This window comes from Plodia interpunctella, chromosome 10 (genome assembly GCF_027563975.2).
Source record: "Plodia interpunctella isolate USDA-ARS_2022_Savannah chromosome 10, ilPloInte3.2, whole genome shotgun sequence".
In the NCBI taxonomy this organism is placed as follows: domain Eukaryota; kingdom Metazoa; phylum Arthropoda; class Insecta; order Lepidoptera; family Pyralidae; genus Plodia; species Plodia interpunctella.
Window position 1 is genome coordinate 388,009 of NC_071303.1, and position 25,518 is coordinate 413,526.

The 25,518-nt window shown below is 33.6% G+C and overlaps 2 protein-coding genes across 2 annotated transcripts in view; one reads left to right on the forward strand and one right to left on the reverse strand.

Annotated features, from left to right (window-relative positions):
* fz2 (frizzled 2) overlaps window positions 1-25,518 on the forward strand; it is an 82,287-nt gene that overhangs the window by 1,462 nt on the left and 55,307 nt on the right. Inside the window, exon 2 of the mRNA XM_053750445.2 lies at window positions 20,661-20,703. The gene's annotated coding sequence lies outside the window, so the exon portion shown is untranslated. The remainder of the gene's footprint in view (window positions 1-20,660; window positions 20,704-25,518) is intronic.
* Window positions 69-6,068, reverse strand: LOC128672923 (uncharacterized). Its single transcript, XM_053750459.2, has one exon. It carries the CDS (start codon window positions 5,079-5,081, stop codon window positions 3,885-3,887), a length of 1,197 nt encoding a protein of 398 aa, XP_053606434.1. The 5' UTR covers window positions 5,082-6,068; the 3' UTR covers window positions 69-3,884.

Genomic DNA, 25,518 nt, shown 5'->3' on the forward strand with positions numbered 1-25,518 from the left:
AAAGCATCGGGTCACAAGTCCGCGGCGCTATAAGGGTGTGACGTAGTCAGGTAAATGAAACGAGTGAATGCTCGAATAATACTACTATATTTGAAGGAATAACACAATTATATAGGTGGTACAAAGATTAACATAATAGAAGATTAAATAGGTACTTAGTCTAACCTCACATCACCGCACTTATTGAAAAAAAAAATGAATTTATATAATATATTTTTTTTTACAGTCAAATTGATAAAATATAATCTATTTTTTACGTTTTATAATAAGGTTTTGTACGGTTTTTATGTACAATGTCTATTTTACCATACTTATTTATTATCTCTACGTTTGGTGGTATGTCCTTAATAACTTTATAAGGGCCTAAATATATATTATCTAATTTATTACTAGGTGTATTATTTTTTACTAAAATTAAATCATTTTCCTTATAGCTTACAGGATTAATATTTTTGTCATACACATACTTTCTATTTATCTTACTTCTTAACAAATTATTTCTAGCCTCTTTTTGAGAAAGTTGCAAACGGTATTTCAATTCATGTGGATAGCTCTCATAATTATAAAGAGGTTCTACATCATTTGTCAGATTACTAGGGAGAGAACATTTCTTACCAAACACCAACTCGTACGGGGTGAAATCTGTTTCAGTATGAACTCCTGTATTGTAAGAGAAACACCAAAAAGGAATCCACTTACTCCACATCTCCGGGTGATTCTCTGTTTGAATACGTAGAAACGCATTCAAATGTTTGTGAGTGACTTCCAGAGCTCCTATGGACTCGTGATGGTGGGCTGTTGAGTTGAGTTGTTTAATATTTAATAATTTACATACCTCTTGAAAAATTTCTGATAAAAACTCCTTCCCTCTATCTGTAGCTATACATTTTGGCACACCATACCTGAGAATAAAATTATTAACAAACGATCTTGCTACTTCATCAGCTTTTTTGGAAATTAAGGGATAACCTTCTACATATTTTGTCAGTTCGCATTGACACGTTAGTATATAAGAATAATTATCATTATCTCTTTCCAAAGGAACCAACAAGATCTAAGAATACTTTTTCAAATGCAGTATGCGCTGTACTAGTAATTTCCATTGGTTCTTTCTTTGGTATTGAATGTTTTTGACGTTGACAACTGTCGCAACGTTTTACAAATTCTCTAACATCTTTATCAATACCAGGCCAGAAATAATATTTCTTTATGTTGTTTGACATTCTTCTCATACCAGCATGGCCACTGCTAGGCAAGAGATGAAAATCATTTAAAATTATTTTTCTATCATGTTTATTCTCAATTCTTTTTACATTACTTAAAATACATATACGCGGTCCGGACCTATTCTTATCGTTTTTTATTTTATCTAATAATTTTTCTATAAAAATTTCATTATCTTTACTCTTTAATATGTATATTTCTTCTAACTTTAATAAATTACAAAAATTATCTAAATCTCTCACAAATTCGCCTCGCGTCATTTGTGATTGAGAATCTAGAAATTTCACATAAATTGTTCTTTTACTTTCAATATAGCATAATATTTTATTTTCTTTTGTGATAATTCCCTCTTTTTTAAATTGTTTTAGTCCCTTAGTATCAATAAGTTTTAATTCTACTGATTCTTTCGGTCTTATATGGGTACTTACGACCTTTGGTTGATCAGGCCTCAAGTCTAAAGCATCCATATCTACCGATGAATCTAGTTTATTTAATTTTCTTGCGCCCGCTCTTGTCATAACATTAATAACACTTTCGTGCATTTCTTTTAAATCATTTAATGTGATTCTAGACAATGCATCTGCAGCTGCATTTTCAAACCTTTAACATATTCTACTTCAAAATTATATTCCTCTAATATGATTCTAAATTTCATGAGCCTACTCGAAGGATCTCTCATATTGAACAAGTATACTAGTGGTTTATGGTCTGTCAGTATTTTAAATGGGCGTCCATATAAATATGGACGAAAATACTTCACAGCCCATACTATTGCTAGCAATTCTTTTTCTATCACTGGATAATTCTTTTCACCTTTATTTAAGCTCCTACTAGCATAAGCTATTGGTCGTCCATTTTTGTTTGATAAAATTGCTCCTATAGCATTATTTGAAGCATCAGTTTGTACTATAAATTTATTTTGTTCCGAAAAATCGGGATACTGTAACACAGGTGGGCTTATTAGTAGTTCTTTTAGTTTTTCAAAAGAGTTTTGACTTTCGGTATTCCATTCAAATGGTACGCCTTTTCTAGTTAATTTATTTAAAGGATATGCGATTTCTGCAAATTTTGGTATGAATTTTCTATAGTAATTCGTGAAAGCTACAAATCTTTTTACTTCGTCTGAATTTGTAGGAACTGGATAATTTTGTACTGCAGATATTTTTGCAGGATCCGGCATTATACCTTCATTAGAAATCACATGACCTAAATACAAAATTTCTTTTTTAAGAAAATCGCATTTTACTGGGTTCAATTTTAAATTGACCTGACGTAATCTTTCAAAAACATCTTGTAAATTTTTATTATGAATTGTTAAATTACGGCCAAAAACAATTAAGTCATCTAAATAAATTAGACATTTTTCATAATTTAGACCAGCCATTGCCAATGTAATCATTCTGGAAAATGAACTTGGGCTAGTTTTAAGTCCCATTGGCATACGTGTCATCTGATACTGTCCTGAATGGAAAGCTGTAAATTTTCTACTGTTTTCATCTAAATTAACATTATAGTATCCTTGATGCAAGTCTAAATGTGTGAAATAAATGCTACCTGACAACGAGTCCAGAATTTCAGTAATATCTGGTAGTGGGAATTTATCGTCTTCAATCTGATTATTCAATTTCCTATAATCTACGACAAGCCTCCATTTTTTGTCTCCTGTTGAATCTGATTTTTTAGGTACTAACAGTATTGGACTAGACCAATCGCTCTTGCTAGGTTCAATTATCCCTTCCTCTAACATTTTATCAATTTGGCGTTTAATTTCGTCCTTTTGAGAGTATGGCAAACGATATTGTTTTGAAAAGATTGGATTTGTATTAGGTTTGACAGAAATAGTATGTGTGTATACATCAGTAGTACTTAATTTATCACCAGGGAGGTAAAATATATCTGAATATTTAGCGCAAATGTTCTCAATAGTTTTTTGTTCCTCAATATTTAAATGTTGCAATTTCATTAATGAGAAAAGTTTTTTCACTCTATTTGAATCGGTCGTTGACTTTTCAAATTCACAAATATTATAGTTACTAACTTTATCAATTTTTGGATTTATTTCTGTGAGTTGAACATCATTTTCAGTAACATTAAGTATTCTAACAGGAATCAATCCATCTTTTGGTGAACATATGGAACTTGCTAAAAATATACCATGTTTTATTTCTTGAGATAATATGACACAATCTTCATTAATGTCCGTATGTATAAAATGTATTGACTCGCTTCTAGCTGGGATCTCAAAAATAACATTACATGTATTTATTAAAGGTAAAGTAATTTTCGAATTAATAAATAATGTCAAAGTATTTTTACTGAAGTCTAATTGAGCTTTGCATCTATTTAAAAAATCACGGCCTAAAATTCCACTTCCTTTAATTGGTAAATTTTGAAAAACAAAAAACTTATGATTGAATGTTTCATTATTAAAAGTTAATGGTAAAAATAAGTATCCTATTGCTTGTACACTTCCACCTAAACCGTTGACTGTTACATTCTCCTTATGGATTGGAATGTTACATTCTATAGCATGTTTATACGTACATGCCGATATTGATGCTCCAGAATCTACTAAAAAATATTTTTTGTTATAATTATTACATGATGATGAAAGTAAAGAAATATAACAATTACTATCACTGGCTAAAATAAATTTTTCACTATTCCTCACGAAAAAACTGATTCAAAGAAAGTTCTGACTCTTCAAATTTTTCGAAATTATTATTATCATTATCATGCATTAAATGAATATTACGATTATTACGCATCCCTTGATTTCCTCTAGTTGAATTAAAAAATTTACCTCTCTGCTGTGGACCTCCGCTACTTCCTCGCGTGTACTGACCTCGTGACCCTTGTCCTCGAGAAGCTAGATGAGCTGCTTGCTGTCCTCGAGCTCTTCCTCTATGTACAGGATAGCGGCAACGTCCTCCACGCCAGCTTCTATAATAATTTGAACCATTGTTGAAATATTTATTATGGTATGGTTTCTTGTACATACCCATGATTTCTCCAGATGTTGAAGGAATTGATACTTCTTCATCTTGGGCTGCCTGTACAGCATCTTTAAGTGAACTATAATTCCTGGCAGAAATAATCGTACTAAGTCGACGATTACGCAAGCCGTCAGCAAATTGCTTAACAGCCATTTTTTCATTAATAGGTTTTAATATTTTATAGCATTGATCATTCCCGTCAGCTTGCGTTATCGTTAAATCAACAAATAGTTCCGTTATTTCTTTACCATAGTCAGCAATTGACAAGTCATTTTGTCTAATTTTTTGTAATTTATTTTGTATTGCCGTTGCAGCTTTCTTACACAATAATACATTTCTCATATCAATAATTAACTCATTAACTGATTCATATTTTGATTTTAATTTTAACTTAGCTTCAGGAGAAAGCCTACTTTTTAATACGAAATTAATTAAATTTTGTTTACATGTATCTTCTTTCAATAAAGTATTATAATATTCAATGTTATCAATCAACTGTTTTGTATTCGACTCCTCATTTGTCATAATAGGTAAAAGATTTAACGCCGTTTTTAAATCAAAAGAATTCATGTTGAACGATGACTTCGGCTTATCACTATTACACAACACTAAAATATTTTCATGTAACTCTAAAAATCGACTACAATAATTTTTGATTAATATAATATCATCCGAACTATAATATTTTCTCTTAAGTTTTTCTTCAAAACCTATCAGCCACGTCTCATATTTCTCATAGATTGCATTAATCTCATTTAATTTGTTTACTAACACTTTTTCCGTTCTTCGACTGGCTCCTAATTTAATTAAATATACTCTAATTTTCTTTAATTCCTCATACAATGATATAATAGTTTCCATTAGTCACTTACCACCATAACGTAGAGTAAAATATTCTTGTACCTGTGCACATAAAGAACATAACACATTAAAAAATAAATAAAAATAGACTTTAAAATATAATCGCGATTACAATTAACACTATCAAGTCCAAAGTTCAGTCACAGTGCATCATCCGTCCGTCCGTATATGGAAAGTCGCTGCATTCCTTACCGATGACCTATATCTCGTACATAAAATTATTATTAGGATATTTGATTATATATTTAAGATACTTTTTTTTTTTTTTTTAAGTAGATTATTGTATTTTATTATTTTCACTTTTTTTTTTTTTTTTAATATTTATTTTTATATAATAAATTTTCACTTTTGAAATATATTTATGCACTTTTATTTTTATTTATTTTTTACACCATTTCTTTTGAATAGATTTTTTGGGGTGGGTTAAGGTCTTCCAACTGTCGCCGGAAAAGTGATCTTCTTATAGTCGCCCGATTTATCTCCTTAACAATCCATTTTCTATGGCATTTTCTATATAGTCGATATATGAAGAACAGCACGCCACACAGTATAATTAACAGGATAACACACAGGATAATATTTGTGGTGCTCATATGAAAGCGAATTTGTTCTGTAGTTGCTTTATTATTGCTTTATTATCGCCAGCCGCAGCATTCTGGATGACCAGGGTTTCTTCTTTAGACTGTGGGGAGCCCATTATTTTTGTGAAATTTTTTATTCACGTGTACACTAGCGTTTAGTCCGAAACAAAGATAGAACTGGTACTTTTCCATTGTCCTTATTAACGATTACACGAGTAACGTCTCAAATTCGCGGCGCGGTGGAAGATTCCATAGGCAGGGTCGCCATATAAGGGTGTGACGTAGTCAGGTAAATGAAACGAGTGAATGCTCGAATAATACTACTATATTTGAAGGAATAACACAATTATATAGGTGGTACAAAGATTAACATAATAGAAGATTAAATAGGTACTTAGTCTAACCTCACAGCGCGTTAAGATGGCGGATAACTGATGACCGTTTGCTTTCCATCCACTTCTCCTATTGTACGCTTATTTTGCGAATTCTGCCCAAGGAGGCACAACAAAATACACAGGTCTTAAAGTGTGAATAAAATGTAAAACAAAAAAATTTTGTTAACCCAAAATTTCCGCAGAAATGGCTCTAGTGTATGTTACAACGTTAAAACAAACCAATGAATCTTTAGCCTTGACTCGAGATAGCGTGGTCAATGTGAAGGTGGCCGCTATCTGCCGGTGCGGTGGTTCGGGTCAGATGATAGCGATAGCGGCTCACATTTATATGTAATTTTAGTAATGAACCCTAACGCGAGTGAAATCACCGCATGAGCACTGTGGGGCTTTTTAAAATATCAACAAATAGTGACATGTACCCCGGGCTTCGGGGCGTCACAGCCGCAGCCAGAGGAGGGTCATAACAGAGTTTGCAACCAGGAACACGTGTCGATGAAAGAGAGAAAGGTACAGGCTATATAGTTACTCTGTTCTCATGGAACCCTCATAACGTAGCCAGTCACATCACAACACAAAATATACATATGTAATCGATTCAATATACGATTGAAACCGATACAATCGAGTAAATCCCGCGCAAGTTGCTGTAAGCCGATTACTTTCGTCTCCAATTTACATATAATCGAGTGTTTGAGCTTCAGCGTGTGATTTTTGTGACCTCACACGACATATGCTCGCTCTCATGTTTATTCAGTGCGACGTTTTTCCAAAACTCGGAATATAAATGCTAGAATAGCTTAGAAGATGAAGGTTTTATCTCGCCAATTTTATCTCCAAAGATCGCGCTTGACAACAGTGTAGCTGTGTGATCTCGCTTGACTACAGCCATAGAAGAAAACTTGTCGTAACTTTCCGATATGAAATTATATAAACAATCGTTTACGTTGAATTATTGTCATATCTAGTTTTCTATTTAATTTTATGGAGCCGTGATAAATTGCTAATGTTGTCTCCATGTCATAATGTAATAACTATTCTATCGTAAAAAACATATTCGAATCTTTATAGAAAGACAAATAATAATTACAAGGAAACAACAAAACTTGTCTGACAATAAATATATAGTTTCCTACTTACGTCATTGATTTTGTATTAATAACTAATTTTTAAAATCAAAATTAAACATAATTTTCTTATAAAATTTCAGTCTTTTTTAAGACTTTTTTAGGTTTGTATGTTCCCGGTCGGAATAGGCTCAGGCAGGTCATATGTACTCTGTAATAGGCGTGGGAACAATCGATATTTTGTTTGTTTCACAATCTTTTGTTAACCGAAATATTGTTTTTGCATCTCATTATTTCGGTATATAACTGTAGTACGACCTACAAAATCTGAATGTCTTTCGCAGGGTTCTTTTTTTGAAAAGAAAGATCAATGAACTAGTACTTCGCCTGTATTTTTATTTATAGTTGAAACCAGCTCTTAACCCAATAATTAAATATATACATTTTACACCGGTCAAATAAATATAGAAAATACTATATAAGTTATGAAACATTGAAGTAAATTATGCTTTTTTGTAGCAACTTTAAGAAAAACAAAAGAAAATATGTATTCGACATCGATATATTTTTTTCACTATCACATCCCTATCCTGCAGGTTACATGCTTAGATCCCGGAAATTGTCTCTCAAGCTCGCCAAATGGCTCGTAAATTCTACAATCTGCACTTTAACTTAAACTCACAGGATAGGAACAAACATCGCAATCTAGCTAACATCAAACAACCGTTACAAAGAGCCATTTAAAGTCAGGTGATAAGTGCGTGACTTTACTTGAGACTGGTACTTTCCGAACTTATACGCGTGATAGTTTGTACTCGATTTTCTGCATTTTCACGATGGGAGTAAAAGTAGTGACTATGTATGTTTAAGCAAAATTAATAGCTTCTGACGCACCGCGGTCTTAGGCAACAAAAGGAAACTGCGAAAAATGTATTAAACCGACTATCTCTTCAGAATACGTAGTCAGCGTCCTGTGTTAGCATCCATAATAAAAAACCAAATTACTTTATAATCCGACTCTGCAAAATTCCAACCTAATAATCTTAAGTCTTAACATTCTTTCGCTCAACTTTATTAATTTTAACTTAACTCTACAATGATTAAAAGCACCAAAGCTCAATAAAACCTTGGGGAAATTTCCGCGAAAATTAGTAAGTACAAAATAAGTGGGCTGAAACTGGGGCTTCGTCCTGTATTTTGGAATTCAGCCAGTATTAGCTCATTGTTACAGCGCGGTATGTCCGCCATTTTGTGGACAATGAACGGCCATCTTGTTCAGCGCACAGAGCGCGGGAAACGACGTCATAAATGATAGATGTGTATGAATTGCTACACCTATTTGCAGATACAACTTTGTGATTAAACTTGACTTGAAATATCTGCTAAGATCTACATGAGATGTTAGATAAGAATGGATGGTGCCCACGAATATGAATTCCTAACGAGTCTTGAGTGAATGGTTCATGAATAATGTTATTTATTACAATTATCTTCAATGTGTATAGCGAAATAGTCGGCACATATTCATAAAAAATATATTGAACAAATGATACAAAATACGATCGATGTGAAGTTATTCAATGATATCAAATAATAACAATATATTGAACATAAAGAATACTTATTGAAGTTTCCGTATGAAAGACCAATATTGTACTCTGTTTTCTGAATACTTCCAACTATCGAATAAGAAAACTACTGAAGAATGATTGTGCAAAGTTAGTCTACAAACTTCCATTGGAGATCCTTTATTCCGAGAAGAACAAATATACTTACTATTGTCCAAAAATAATTTCTTGTCTTAGGGTGAGTGCACCAGACAATTTTGACGTTGAATTTAACATGCTCGCAGCCGATGTTTAGATAAAATGGTGTACTATGCGTTTTTCTTCTCACGCAAACATAATACCAAAGTTAAACGAGCGGTGTAACTCATAAGATAAGTAATTATTTTTGGACAATAGTAAGCATATTTGTGATATGCTTACTATTGTCCAAAACATAAATAACGCAAAGAAAAGAATATTACCAAGATTTATTTTTAATCCAATCTCCAACGGGGGCAGCCCGTAGTGATTGAGTTATTCCGTCTGTCTGTTCGTTATTGTTATTAATTACGAATTTATTGGTAGCTGCGCCCACCGGGTACGCAGTGCTCATGGTGACAGACCGGTGACGGGAGGCGAATCTCAGCCCTTTTGAGAGCCATTATGTATTTACCACTCTAAATAATACCGAAATGAATCCAGTCCACGGGTTAAGAACTTTAAGAAGCTTATTTTTAACAAATTGCCCAAGTCTATATAGTAGCAAACGTGCAAAATTACTTTAACTTTCATATTGGTTTGATTCGTTAACATGTAACATTTTTCTACAAGGAAGATTTTTTGCAAAAACTATCAATAAACATCGATTCTTATACTAATATGTGTACAATATTCGTAAGAGAAGAAATACGTACATAACTTAAAACACGATTTATTTATATGTATAAACCGCTCCGCTTATCACTGTGATTGACAACTTATTACAAATGAATATAAATAACATTTTGACAAGGTGCGTGAGTGTCGCAGTAATAAATAACACAATGGCTGTAAATTGAGGATAGCGGCCGCCAGATAGCGGACGTAAAGTAATATCACGAACTTCTCACGAAGGAGCAGGAGCAGAAAATTCAAATTTAGGAGACAATCTTACGAAATACATAACCTTTTTTAAATCTAAACCCATCTACTTTCTAGCTACTGGATATTTATAACACCCCTAGTGTTACAAGCGTCCATAGACTGCGGTAACCACTTACCATCAGGTGGACTGCATGTCTGTCCGCTTGCAAAAAGAAAATAGTTTTTCAACGTAATGTACCAGAATTTGCTCATGTAGCATGTAAGGCTGCCAAGCTGAAATGGAACTGAGAAAGTCATGTATTCCAATGCTTTGCGACCGTTAAGCTTTTGTAGCCACTATGTGGCGTCCTAAAGTTGACTACCGAAAGAGAGGAAGACCATGGAAGAGGTGGAGCGACGATCGACAGACGAATGCAATCGAGAGGATCTTGTCGCAGGTTGCTCTGGATAGAGAGAATTGGAATGCGACGCGGCAGACCTTTACCCAGCAGTGGGACAAGAGAGGTTAAAAATGAGGGCAAAAAGCGGATACTTCGGAATAATCAGGACTATTGAACGTCTTTACTTTGGACAAGTCTGCGATAGGAATATAAATCAGCATCCTAAGGGACTTCCCGACTATCAATTGATTCGCGTGTGAGGTGTGCATCTCATGTGAGAATATTAAATACGCTTCAGATTTTGTAACTATTTACTTCTAAATAAATAAAATAAATAAATAAATAAAATAAATATATTAGGACAAATCGCACAGATTGAGCTAGCCCCAAAGTAAGTTCGAGACTTGTGTTATGGGATACTAACTCAACGATACTATATTTTTATAACATATACATATATAGATAAACATCCAAGACCCGGGCCAATCAGAAAAAGATCATTTTCCATCATGACCCGACCGGGGATCGAACCCGGGACCTCTCGGTTCAGTGGCAAGAACTTTACCACTGCGCCACCGAGGTCGTCAAATAAAAATAAATATTTTAGTATATACCTAAAAACCACATGTGATCTTGTAATTAGTAAATCTGTAAATGCATTCAACATTCGCGTGCCATCTGGGCAAGACATTTGGTTAACGCTAAACATAGTAAGTACATACTACAACCATTTATGAGCACTAGCAACGACGGACTTATCCGAAGGAGGGATCTCTTCTCTCTATTCTTCTTCTTTCATGTCTCCCGAAGTTGAGATAACGTTATGCCATATTCCTATTTTATTGGAAAGAGTCCTCTTATGCAATATTCAAATCTCGCGCAGCCATAAAACTTCTTTATGACACGTTCAGCAAACATCCAGAGATTGTTTAATTTCTTTATTATGCGGTGAATGAACCGCAGTGACTCACTCGTGAGCTTGAAGGCACAATCGATTTTTACGCGATTCGATATGAAATAAATAAATAAATTTATTAGGACAAATCACACAGATTGATAGCCCCAAAGTTCTAGACTTTGTGTTATGGGATACTAACTCATCGATACTATATTTTATAACATATACATATTTAGATAAACATCCAGACGACCTCGGTGGCGCATTGGTAAAGTTCTTGCCACTGAACCGAGCGGTCCCGGGTTCGACCCCAGTCGGGTCATGATAGAAAATGATCTTTTTCTGCTTGGCCCGGGTCTTGGATAAATAAATAAATAAATATATTAGGACAAATTACACAGATTGAGCTAGCCCCAAAGTAAGTACGAGACCTTTGTCCTAATATATTTATTCAAAAAAGATCGTTTTCCATCATGACCCGACTGGGGATCGAACCCGGGACCTCTCGGTTCAGTGGCAAGAACTTTACCAATGCGCCACCGAGGTCGTCTGGATGTTTATCTAAATATGTATATGTTATAAAATATAGTATCGATGAGTTAGTATCCCATAACACAAGTCTAGAACTTTGGGGCTATCAATCTGTGTGATTTGTCCTAATATATTTATTTATTTATTTAATAATATTATTTATTTAATAAATAATAAGCACTTTACTACTTCGCCACCGAGGTCGTCAAATCGTATTATCAGTGTAATATTAATAGATGGTTTCTTTGTATAGGCTACATAATGTTCATTAGATTAAACATTGTGCCTACAATGAAAAACAAATTGTAAGTACAATTCAAGACATGTCTTCCTGTTACAATTAAAATTTGAAGTTCCGTTAGTTATTATATATACCTACAAACTCATGTGTTTTAAATATACACACTCATATGTTTCGTCAGATATTGCTAGCTTCTGGTGAAGAAAAACCTCGTGAGGAAACCTGCACAAGTGCACACTGGCCGATTGTTTAGTTAGGTTGTGTGTGAAGCGGTGGTGGTCCAGTGGTTATGACAGCCCCATGTGAGCCGATAAGGCCCACGTTCGAATCCTACTCTTTCCATATGAGTTTATACAATAATCTACTGGACAGACTACTACCAGATACGAACAGACAATAAAAAATGATTTATAAAAGTCTAGTAAATCATCTAAACGCTAAACAGAAGCTCGTAATGAAAAGCTCCACGGCCCTCAAGCTTTAAACACATCAGCTTACTGGACGCGAGCTTCGAAAGCTGTTTATTATTTTTGCTAATGAGCTTTATTTAACCGGCCTTTTCAACCCTCACTTTTGATGCATCACTCACATCAGACTAAATAAATATTGGATATAAACCTTGTGTGTTTGATATAAGGTTTGTTTTTGAAAGCTCTTGGAACTTTGTGAGTGATTAGTTAAATGGCGTACTTAATGCTGTCGGTAATTATGTTCTTTTTTTTAATTTCATCATAGATGCGCTTCAGAATTATTTTGCTACCTTTTTCTGTGCAACATTTTTTTTTAAATGAACATTATTTTATTTTTAAACTAGGAATTGGTAATTAGAATAAGTTATTTATGTGGAACAACGATTTCCAAAGATGTGGAACGGACAGAGCTCAACACATAACCCAGGACTGTACGACCTGGGACGTCTGATAACGAGGAGAACGACCCCAAGTAATGGGAACAGGCAACGAAGAAGAAGTACGAAAATCGTCTCTCTCTCTCTCTCTCTCTTTCTCTCTGGTCAACTGATCATCTGAACACCTGAAGCCAGAGTCCGAATACTAAAAGAAATCGGTAAATGTACATGTATTAAAGAAAAAAACTTGAACATACAACATTACTTAGAATTCGATTTCAAAAGACAAAAATATTTACTGATTATACTAAATTCTCAAGTCATAGACAGACTAAAAACATAGCAAAACCAACATGACCTGGCTTATTAGCAAAACGAATAAGCGGAAACGTGTCCCGGGTTATTCAGACTGAGCTTAGAGCTAGATAGCAGGCTCTAATCCAGAAAGCAAGCTCTGTACGCCTATTTAAAACATTAGCACCGAGAGAGCGTGCAATAAAATCGGCAGCTAACTCGCGTTCCACGTGCAAGTTATAGAGATAAAAATGAATAGATATGGCATAGGGAAACAATAACTAATTGTTTATACTGCGAATGAAAGATAGAAACGATTAAGAAATAATGTTGGTAATTTGTATAATCACAATCAGACATTTTATATCGAACCGATTAAAAACACTTATTAGATCTATGTGATCCTGCGGGTGTGCCGTAACTTTCTTCACTTACCTACCTTACTATCCTTTTCTACGTCTCACCTCCACAATTTTCCAACTTTTAACTAACTACGTTACATTATTGTAATGGCGACTTCCCAGCAAGAGGGAGATATCTTACAAAAGCGCTCCATACACTTGAACCGTATCTAAAAAATTACTACCAGTATAAAGAAATAAAAAAAGACCAAGTGACACTTCACTAATCCATACTTCCATACTAATATTATAAAGAGATAAGATTTGTATTTTTGTGTTTTTTTTTTTTATTTGTAACGAATAAATTCAAAAGCGACTCGGCCGATTTTTATGAAATTTGGCACGGATATAGACCAAAACTTCAGGAGTGACATAGGCTACTTTTGGATAACGTTTTTACCTGAGCGAAGCTCGGGTGGGTCGCTAGTGATCTTATATAATAGACGTCTGTCAGCTTCCTAAGTCTGCGACGCAAACATAAAACTTCAGTGGAATGAATTTATTTCGCTGGAGCCGTCCCGGGTTAGCATTGTGAGCACGCTCTCGTGTTTTGCGGAAATCTATCCTGGTAACTCGATTGGCGAGTGTGTGTGTGAGCGGAGCTGGCGTGCACACGCTGGATTTATTGATTTGTTGCTAAGAATATTTTAGCTTTTTTATATTCCTAGTGGCGCATAATCATAATCGTATAACACAAAACAGACAGACACGGTTCGTAGATCTATATACTAGAACTAGAACTATATATACTAGAACTCAAATTCAAATTCAAAATTCTTTATTCAATTTAGGATTATATAGGTACTTCCCCTATTGACGAAACAGACTACTCGTAAGTCTTCAACGGGTCAAATCTTGGGAATTCCTATCCAATCTGATAGTTTTTTCGGTTACTTCCTCAGCCAATAAGCGTCATAACTCATAATTCGCTTTCCTACTGTTTCTTCCCCATTTCACATTTCCAGTTTTTAGACAATTACTACACTTAAAACAATATTGCATTTTCCTCAACATACGCAACTTCTTAATTTTATTACTATCACATCATTGCCACACGATCGAGCACCAAAAGTCCTATAGATGTCACAACATTAATTAAAAAATAACGTTAAAATGTGTCCGCAACCGACACCCGACCCTTATCAGATCGAACGTTTTGTAATGTCATATTTCTCTCAACAAACTCACGATCAATTTCACACAAACCATTTCCATTGCCGCATCGGCTTGCTACCATCATTAATTCAAGTTCAATATAACAGCAATGTATGACAAATAATGTAACTTGTCGTGTTTTTCGAAACATTTGTCAGTGAAGAGCCGTAATATATCACAAGATAGGATCAAGCTTAAATTTCGGAGGCGCTGTTAAATATTTATATTGATTGTTTTAACCGTTTAGGGGGACAAGTCGTTTGTTTATACATTTTTACGTGTAGTTTCTGAGACATGTGTCATTTCTCCAAGTTCAAAGTTTAATTTTGTCATTGTAATTGGAAAATACATACAAAGCTTTGTGAGGTGCCGATGTTGAGTGAGCTTACAAGCTTGCATAGTTGTTGGTTAATGTTATGTTATTCAAATATTATTTTGTCCCACGCTACGGAAAGGCCGTATTTAAAAATCTTCTAACGACGTCTTTGAAAAATCTTTCAAAATGTACATTATACACATGCACATTATAGTAGATAGATATTTTGAAATGATCTACAACTTGTATACAAGTTACACCAACATTTAAAAACTTGTAAATAGGAAATAAGAAATGCATTCCAATTTGAATTTGTGCAACCACAGAGTAAAAACTTTCCAGCGTTTTGCATTTAAATAAACTGCTTCTCTCCAGAATTTTCTTTGTTCTTTTCAAATTTAAAAATAGCTGCTATTTTTTAAATTTCATCTAGAGTTTAATATAGTAACTATTGCAACATTAGTCTCTTTCTCTAAACTAATTGTGTTTCCGGATTTATTCTTTGCTGTAAAGCCTCAGCGCTCGGGGTCCGTTTAAAAGAAAAATTGTTGTTTTAATTTCATACTTTTTCAAAATATTTTATAGTCAGCTACGAATATAAGAACTGCTTGTTAGCGCTTAGAAAATGCTGCATTTTATCTATTTTGGAAGCAAAAGCGAACCACAGATAAGAAATAAGTTATATAGTCGGCAAACAATGATATCTAGTATCAGATACGCGGGTCTGGTCCTGTAGCTGTTATCGGAACTAGTATCGAAATAACAGTATTCTAAATTTGCATACAATAACAAACCAGCATTTCTAAACGAATATACTATTTTTAGACAAGTCAATTTAATTTGTGTAATTTTTGATGAGCTAACATTTTATTTTATTTTTTATAATTAATTTATTCATCGTGAAACATAACATCAAGTATGCATGTTGTGTTCGCTGCAAAAAACTTAAGGTAGGAACTTGTTTTATGAATGTGTTTGGTAAACAATTAAATGTTATTCAGCCAGTATTAGTTAACCAAATTAATAATTGAAAAAAATATAAATACAAAAAATATGATACAATATAATACAATAAGAATTGCCTTGGCCCATCACTAAGCAGATTCAGATTCAGATTTTATTGCAAGCTTTTACAATGTCATTTTTTTATATATTCATTCACTATTTCAGTAAAAAATATATTTATTTCTTTATTCCGCAATTACTATACAGCGCCAAATGCTCCCATGAAAATTTCCAATAAAAAATCCAGATGAACAAAATTCAGTTTTAAATAAAAAAGACAGTTTTTTTAAACCTAAAATTTGCCTCCAATGTCTTAATTGAAGGAGGTTTAAGGTCTCATGCATAATTAATCCCATACAGAATTCAACTTGTGAACGAACTTCAGAAAATCGACAGTTCAACCTACATTGTAATTGCTCAAACTTACTACTTAACTAACTAATATAACTAAAGATAAAATGCGTCCTATATGTATACAGCTTCAAAAAGAAAACTACAGATGCTTACTATCCGCGGGACAGGAAACAATGTACAATGTGTATAATTTCATCATCATTGTCATCGGAAATATTTGTAGTACATGAGCTCTAAAGATGCTATCAGATTCTTGGTTTAATCCATCTAATTTTAGACTTTATGACGACCTTGGAAGAAGAAGGGCTTTGAAGAAAGAATATAGAAAAGTTTATACTGTATCTATAAATCTTAACCTATTTCTCCACCAATTTTAACATTTTCTGTTTAGGACTGACAATGAAAGCCTTAAAGCTATATATTGTTAACCTTAAAGTTGTGCAATAAAGTTTAAACAAATAAATAAATAATAAATTCTGCCTGCGTAAGATCAAGCCAACACCCTTCCGTGCACTTTCATAACTAAGTTTTGTTAACTGGTTAAGAAAAACCCTTTTTTATTATTGTTTTCACAACTGGTTTTTAAACAAGAATACGAAGTGTTCATTCATAACTGACAATCACAAATAGTTAAGAAACGAATAATTATGATTATGTTTTTATAACTAGCTACAGTCAGCAATAACATTTTTCCTTTAACCTTAAATCAAACACAGAATGTAATTTAGGTGAAATTAACTATTACTTAATATTTAAATGGGGCAATTATTTCTAAACAATGTCCAACAGTGATAGACTTATTTGTTAAAAGATGTGAAAAATGTTATTGCTGACTGTAGCTAGTTATAAAAACATAATCATAATTATTCGTTTCTTAACTATTTGTGATTGTCAGTTATGAATGAACACTTCGTATTGTCAAATCACAGTATGGGCAATGGGCAGGGCGCAATAACCATATTCAGTTTCCACACACCCTGCATTATAAATCCTACGCGTTGTCGGACAAATTGCAACCTTATGTCGACGACACGAGAATTAATTTCACAATTTATTACATCCCATTCTAAAATCAAACAGTTTAATCCCACAATTCTAATTTCAACCATAAGTTAAAAGAGATACGGTTCAATTTTGTTTTGTTATTTTGAGATTAATATGAAAATAGACGTTGTATGGTAATCCTTGCCCGCAGTGGATAACACTAATAGAGAGTCCAAGTTAAATACAACCAATGTTTGTACCAAAGAAAATATATATAATAATATAAAAAACGAATGATAAAAATCCTTTTGATTTCATATTAAAAACTAATTAGCACAGCGATTTCAAATTGTCTATTTCTCAAGCCATGGTGGCTTAAGCTATTAATTTTTAGACTTAAATTAGTTAAGTTAAAACATTGAAAACTTTGACAAAGATGGAACTCTGACCGGCTGCGAACCTCTAAAATAGAGGTATGACACAGGTTAATTGAGTTAATTTACAAAATCAGTTTTCTGAAAGAAAAAGACTTGTACTTTATTATGAATCTACTCTGTGTTTGGGCGACAGAATTAGTTCTTGATCAGCTGATTTAATCTGTAAGCAAGTAGGACGCCTAGCGATTTCGCCAGAGCTTATCGCGTGCTTTTGATATTGAGAAATAAGCTTGTGGTGGTCTGAAACGAAAGCTGCCTTGACAAAAACTTGGTAGGAGCTAGATTATGAATAGAAATTATTGATTTATTGTCAGACGCTTTAAATATATGGTGTTAAGAACAGGAAAGACATCGTTAAATTAATAACTGGCTGACGGTAAACAAATACAAAAATAAGTAGGAAAACAAACCCTGGCTACGAAATTTAACGGCTGAGAAAGAAACCGTTTCAAAGATCAACTGAGAACGGCACATGTTCGTATAATCGACTAGACTATCATCTAGGTATAATATTACAAGCACCAGGTAACATTACCAAGCAGGTGTAGATTTCTGGAGCCACTTCATTATCGGCCAGGTAATAAAATAGTCGTTAAATTAACACCTTTCTTTTATAGACCGGTAAATATGTCGCTGCAGTAATATTCCTGCGACTACTGAAGTAAACCTGACTTGACTCTGTTAGGAGGTCTATTTTCTTGCCAGTTGAGTGGAGGAGATCCCTACAAGGGATAAGTCCGCTGTTGCTATCAGAATTTCTGTGTTTTTTATTCCTATGCGTTTTAATATTTAGGCTGAATTGCAACAGTCTACCTAGCGCGCCACTGTCATTGAGATTAAGTCGCGCAATTTGCGTTTTTCTGCGCAGGTTAAAGTTAAGAGTAAAGTTGACTGGTACAACCCACCCTTAGTGTAACGATTGTATTCGCCATCGATACACGCAAAGAAGTCAATGAATACAGCATTCTGCTTGTTAGCAAGCAGGAGTATATATCTACGATCTCGGAGGAAGTATAACAAATTTCTCTTAAGAACTTAACACGTGAGAATCGATAAGCAGTTCTTATTAAATTGGTGATAAAACAATGTAGTCGATAAAAAAATCCAGAATACATACTAAGTTTGATTTAACTTAATAATAACAAGCGCTCCGTTCCGACTTCGCTAAAGTAAAAACACACATCTAAACCTTCCTCGGTTATACACCTAACCTATTGGTGAAAACCACATGAAAATCCGTGCAGTAGTTTTATCGCGAACAGACAAACGCGGCAGAGGACCTTGTTTTATAATATGTAAGGATAACTTGTGAAAAGGATAAGGATATCTTTAACTCAACCTCCTGACCTCAGATAACATAATCACCAGCTCTAGAAATATTTTGAGGTAATATATTTTAGCGCTTATAAATATTTCATCACACACTTATGAGTGTTAATTTATGCGTGTGTATCGTGTTATTAAATTTCTGGACTGTAGATATCCTTATTACTTATGCTGTATTTTATTATTAGTTCAAACAATTTAGAACCCACTTTATGCACCAAAGCCTTGTCTTTATATTATACGAGTGTATAGTTAAGCTACGAGCTAGATTATAATAAGAATCTTTTTACCACTCTTCCCATCTATCACGATTATCTAAATAACATAGACTAACTCGTGAGTACTCGAAATGGTCCAATACGAACCGATTATTCGACCCATTACTTACCACTCAACGATCAGCTATTCAAACTTAACCGTTTAACTGTTAAACTTTAACTATTAAGCCATTAATCTAGAAATTCCGCGAAGGTTCAGTCACGGTGGCCATTTCGCGTTTCCGCGCCCTTTTTACTCAACAAGATGGCGGCAATTGGAGCTCAGGCGAAACTAAACGTCAATACGCACGTGCACATTAAATCCTGTTTCCTGGCGCGTTGTTTACGAAATAATAATTTGCCACGCTCTGAATTGTGCGTCTACAAACTGAACTAGAGAATTTGCCGCCATGTTTCTGCCCTAGTACACATACCACGATTCATAACTCAAGATTATTTAAATTCTCTTTATGCGTGTGCGTGCATGTATACTCTATTATTAGGAGTTGATCTATAATTAGGAGAAACGGATTTTATCAACTACATTAAATTAGGTATTAAAAATACACACATATTAACACAATATCTGCATAACGGAAAGTTATACACACGAATGTAATTCAAACATACTTAGTATGCATTTGTGTAGGTAGATATTTACAATGTATATTATGTTCCCATGCGACACCTTTATGGCACCGCGCAGGTTGATGCTGGCTGATAAGGATTACGAGTTCCTAAAGTTTTGCATGAGAATGAAATATACTAAGCAAACATACAAAGTAGACTTTGTAATTCATGAGCTGTAATGATCCCTAGTAATTCTCGATTACTAAAAAACAAGAAACGTATTGTAATAAATTAATTTAAAAAGCACCAATATAAAAACACGATGTGGTCTAAAGTAGAGAAAAAAGATTATGTAAAAGAGAATACGAAATAAATATACATGTGACTAGGTTATCGCCCCATGTATCCTTAAGGTCATTCCCATAAAATTCACATTCAGTCAAGACACTCCTTATTTATATAAATCGCGGAATGAATCTCGCTTTTATTGCGAGCGTAAATTATATTAAGGTTAAAATTTTGCAAAAAGAAAGTGTGTCCAAGTGCGTACCCTGAGGAACGCCGCATCTTGAGTCGCCCAAATAAATACAAATGCCTTTTGTTGGTTTGTGGGAATTGATATTTATGGATGAAAAAAACGGTATCCCGTCGTCGTGGGGCAGCTGCGGCGAATGTGGAAAAAATGGAGGTTCTTTTTAATAAAGTTTTTGACATCAAACGCCGGATCCAAATCGGGAAACTAATGTTGTGGGAATGAAACGTTTAGTGACTTTATTAATTACTCTGTATCCTTTTGGTTTTATTATTTGTTGTATTCGCGGTATTTGAGAAGCTTACTCAATTAATTAATGAAATTCAATGATTAACATATTTAATCAGTGATGTGTTGATATAATTTTTATTGTATTTTCAGATCAAATAATTTCATCGAGTCTACCCCGAGTGTTGTCACTACTGTAAGTACATCATTTTTTAGACAGTACGCTTTCATTAAATTCAGTTTATCTTTACGTATGATAATTATAAACTGACATAAATATTATCGCTATGTTTCACTATCCGCATAAAAGTCATCAAAGATGTTTATATAACTGAACTTTTTTTATGTAGCTACCATTATCGTTTTAAATAATATAGTTAAATGCAAAATATTTATTCTATATTTAATGCGAACTACGAAAAAAGTTAATTAACTTGGTACTTGTGATAATGGAAATATTTACAGATGTCACGGGCTATCTCCTATAATTATAACTGCACCAAACTAGATATGTATCCTCATTAACATTAACTATAAAGTCGCAATGCAATTTCCTTGGTGTAAATTAAATTAAAATTCCATAGTCTGTGTAACCAATACATATACAGATAGCCGGGACCAAGGAGGCTAGTGATGTGATATTTCGGATCCGGATATGGTTAAGTAGATGCGGACATCAGTTATACATACATTCTGAATTCAGATCAGTTCAGATACTTATCTGATAGGTACCTATAATTAAGAAATTGCACAATTCAAAATATCCCCTAGTTTCAGTTACTGATAACTAATTGAGTTTTTAAGAATGGGAAGGTGAATGTTCAAGATTAGAAATACACGATTAGGTAATACTTCATTAAGACGAAATAATCACACGTATTCTAGAATTCAGAAAGGTAAAACTTAAGTCATGTCATTACATATCGTTCGGTTTTCAGATCCAGAATTATTGGAAAATTGTACTTTTTTAACTACAGAGTTATAAATATTTTGGATATCCGATCTCGAAATCTTTTTTGGACTCGATAACATCCCTACGGTGTCGTGTCTGCGTGATAGGCATTAACATCGGCACCTCGTTACCGAGGATACTTTCATTTGGATGCAAATTGATTCGCACTAAACTAATAGAACGGACCTACCTCTGAACGAGAGAGTTACTCACACGATTATTACATTGACTGTAAAGATTTGCCGTCGCTCTTGAGCAATTTTCTTTCTCTGAATATGAAGAAGTCAACATAATTAATGCACTGACAAAGACATATGTTTTAAATTAGATGATACATTTTCAAATGAACAATCTCAAGCCCATTTTGTAAAACCTATTCTCATTTCCGAAATTGGCAATTATTCACCCTTAATCATTGATTTAGAAGGTACTTCGTACCCTACTAATTCCATGCCCTTAATTTACAAAATTGTTAGACAGTTAGCCATGACAGCGCAAGTGCGTGACTTCTAAATTCATGATAATTTCTTAAAATTATTTACTTACCTAAAGCCTCAACGATTCTTGGCTTCCGATATTATAACCATCAACTATTTTCTGTTGTATTTGTTCGAAATTAAAAGAACAACTAAGTATACAAAACAATATATTGTAGCAAATAGTTACTTCCTAAATTAATATCCTCTTTCGAGAACCATCAGTATCTTCTGGGCTTATTCTCACCGTATGCAAACAAGGCGAGCAGCTAATAACGATCCCATAATAATTACAACCAGATTGATGCTGGTCAGACCGAATTAGGAATTTGTTTCGCTTATCGGCGATCGGACCTCCTTGATTTATTGCCAGTTGAAGGTGACTCTTCATTTACATTGCTATCTAAATAGATGAAAATATCAAAGTATATAAAGAGTCAGATATACGTTTTTATATCTTATTGTCTCTATTGACTTCACCGTTCACAGATTTATATACACTCAACTAAACTCTTTCACTTACGCCGTATGATTTACTTAGATTTTCGGCTAATACGTCATTAATTTTATAACAATCAAAATTATTTTATGGTTAAGTACTTCAGCATTAAGTTTGTTCTCTCATTTCTGCTAAGGGCACTGTGAAGAAATTAAAAACAAAAGACATATAAATCTGATCTGAACGGTTGTTTAAGAGGAATTTACAGTACAGTCCATAGAAATAGTGATTATTCAACTTCAGACTATTTTAGACCTTAACACACAGACTGAAGCGCCTTGTAGTACACCAATGATTGTACAAAAAATAAAAGAATTGAATAAGCTTGGGGACGTGACGAATGCATTTTGAACAAAAACAAACACACAAGACAGTTTGGTTAACCATTGGGACGCCATTTGTAATAATAACATTTTTAATGTTTATATTGTTCTGTGGTTCCTACTACGGAAATTATAAAATCTAGTTTATTGGTTTAAGAGAAATAAACAAATAGGCTCAGAAATAACTTACCTATATACATCATTTTCATGATAGTTTTGCGTACATATTTTAATAAATATAAGTATTTTTTTAAATCTGGTTCCTAAGAATAAGGTGGACCGATCAAGGAACCAGCAAGAAAGAAGAAATTTTTTTTATAAATTATCTCTTTTCTCATTAACGACCTACTTCCCAGTAGGCCGTTAGTGAGTATGTTACAAGTTATCTTAATTTAATTTACAAGTTATCTTAATTTATCTCTTTGGAAACTTGATTAATTTCATTCGACTTGCAATCGAGTAGACCGTAGTACAACCAACATGATTCTATAAAGTCATTGTTTAGGCGATGGTCGTCCGACCACGTCAGGCGTTGGACCAAGAGGTCGATTTTTGAATTTTTTTGTGAAACCAATCGAGTTTTTTTATCCACAGATGGAAAAATATCGGCAGCTAAATGTCATCCTGTATTTTTACTACTAAGATTATGATTTTTGACCTTAGCTTACTTTAAGTTATATGAGCTTCATCAACCTATCTTGCTAATTTGCTTCAAAATTTCAACTATTTTTATAAATACGACGATAATATAGGACGATAATTTCACAAAAAGTCGAAAGTTTATTATTTTTAATGAATCTAAGTTAATTCTAACTGTTCTTGAAGTAGAATTGCATACGTTGTGTAAATCTACAAGAAGGCCACTGCTCACAGGAGCCTCTATTATTAAATGTTTCTTTTAAATCGATTGATCAATTGGGTTAACTCGTATAAAATTTGAAAGCAGATTCGAACGATGATGATCGGTTCACCGATGAGACTCAAAAATCAAGTCCCAGGAGTTTGTCTTTCCCGCATACTTCCCTGGCTGTACCACACACCGCACCCTTCACACAAGTTGTTGTGACATTATGACATGGCATTGTTTGGGCTTGCTTTATTTTCGGATGTCAATGTCGACGTGTGGTTTGGTTTGCTAGTCGAAGGTCGCATGAAAATAAATAAATAATGTGATAAAACTACGAATGTTATCTCTTTTCCTATCTTCATAAATATTGAATCACTGAACATTTGGAAATAAAAAAAAATAACAAAGGTTCCAAGAAACGAAGAACTGATGCTAAAGCAGTTATTATTTGATGTGCAATACAGTGTAAAGTTTTCATTTTTACTAACAAGTATTTGTTTATTAAGTATATTCATTGTAACAAATCTATAAAACAAAGTGCAGGCATATGCTACTTACCGCTTGAAATAAATAAATATATTAGGACACATCACACAGATTGAGCTAGCCCCAAAGTAAGTTCGAGACTTGTGTTATGGGATACTAACTCAACGATACTATATTTTATAACAAATATATATATGCAAACATCCAAGAAATTAGTGATAAGATCAGAAGAGATTATGTATTTAGTTAGCATTTTATATTGTAAGTATTCACGATTCCTGTAGTAATTCCTTCAATGAAGCCGAAAGGTCGCCATTACTGTAGTAATAAATCGACTTCTTCCTATGCAGTTCCTTGCTCCTTCGCGTGTCTATTTATTTTTAATTCCGAAAGTTTACTATCGTTAACATTTTCATATTAACACAGATTGTAAGAAAAACCCCTGTACTAATTGCTTCGTTACTTATCTTATTCTATTCATATTTTTGCATTATTCATTTGTTAAGTAATCAATTCATCTGTTATTTTGTTATTATTATATGCTCTGGAAGTAATCGCACTAGCGACTAGGCCGCCTGCTGTACATCTTTCTAGTTGTCCTGTTCAAAATTGTATCTTGTTTATCTTGTTTATGATACAATAAAGTGTTTTTAATTACTTACTTTATTATTTATGTTACTATTTTATACTAATGTTAGCGAGCCAATAGTTCAATAACTAACGCCAATAATTCAAACTGTTTTTTCATCGTTTATGTAATTTTACTTGACCTGTTACGATGGTCTGTACACATGCTGGTAGAGTAAAACCGCATATCTCATACATGACAAATGATATCCCTATATTAATACCGCAACGAAGCTTCGAGACTCTGTTAGTTATACAATAAAATGTATATGAGCGAGCATCCGTTTCAAAGTAACTAAAAGTTAACAAGATCAGTGACAAACAGGAATATGGAGACAGGTTCGATATGTTTGTTTAATCAGTTGAGTCGGGCAGTTGCTGCAGACAAACAGACACCATTTGAACAGCGCATAGTTCACGTCCGTATGACACATGTGGTCTGTAACGCGATAGCGTGTTTGATCAAATCTAACTTGTGTTTTACCAGCTTTTACGAAACAGATAGATCTAATGTCAGTTTCAGGAAAAACGCAATACTTTACAATATTAATACTATCGAAGACTACAATCAACAGGCTCGACCATAGACCAACTACAAACGACTTTCAAACACACAAAAAAAAAACAAAAGAAGGAACTTTATGACTAATCAAAATATTATGACAAAAAGGCGTTACAACACAAAATTAAGAAGACAAAGAAGAAATAGTTGGTTTAAACACTAACTCTATAGCAATGCAAAGAAAATATGCTGTATCCATATCCTACGTGAAATTAAGTACTTATATAGGCTGTAGAAGA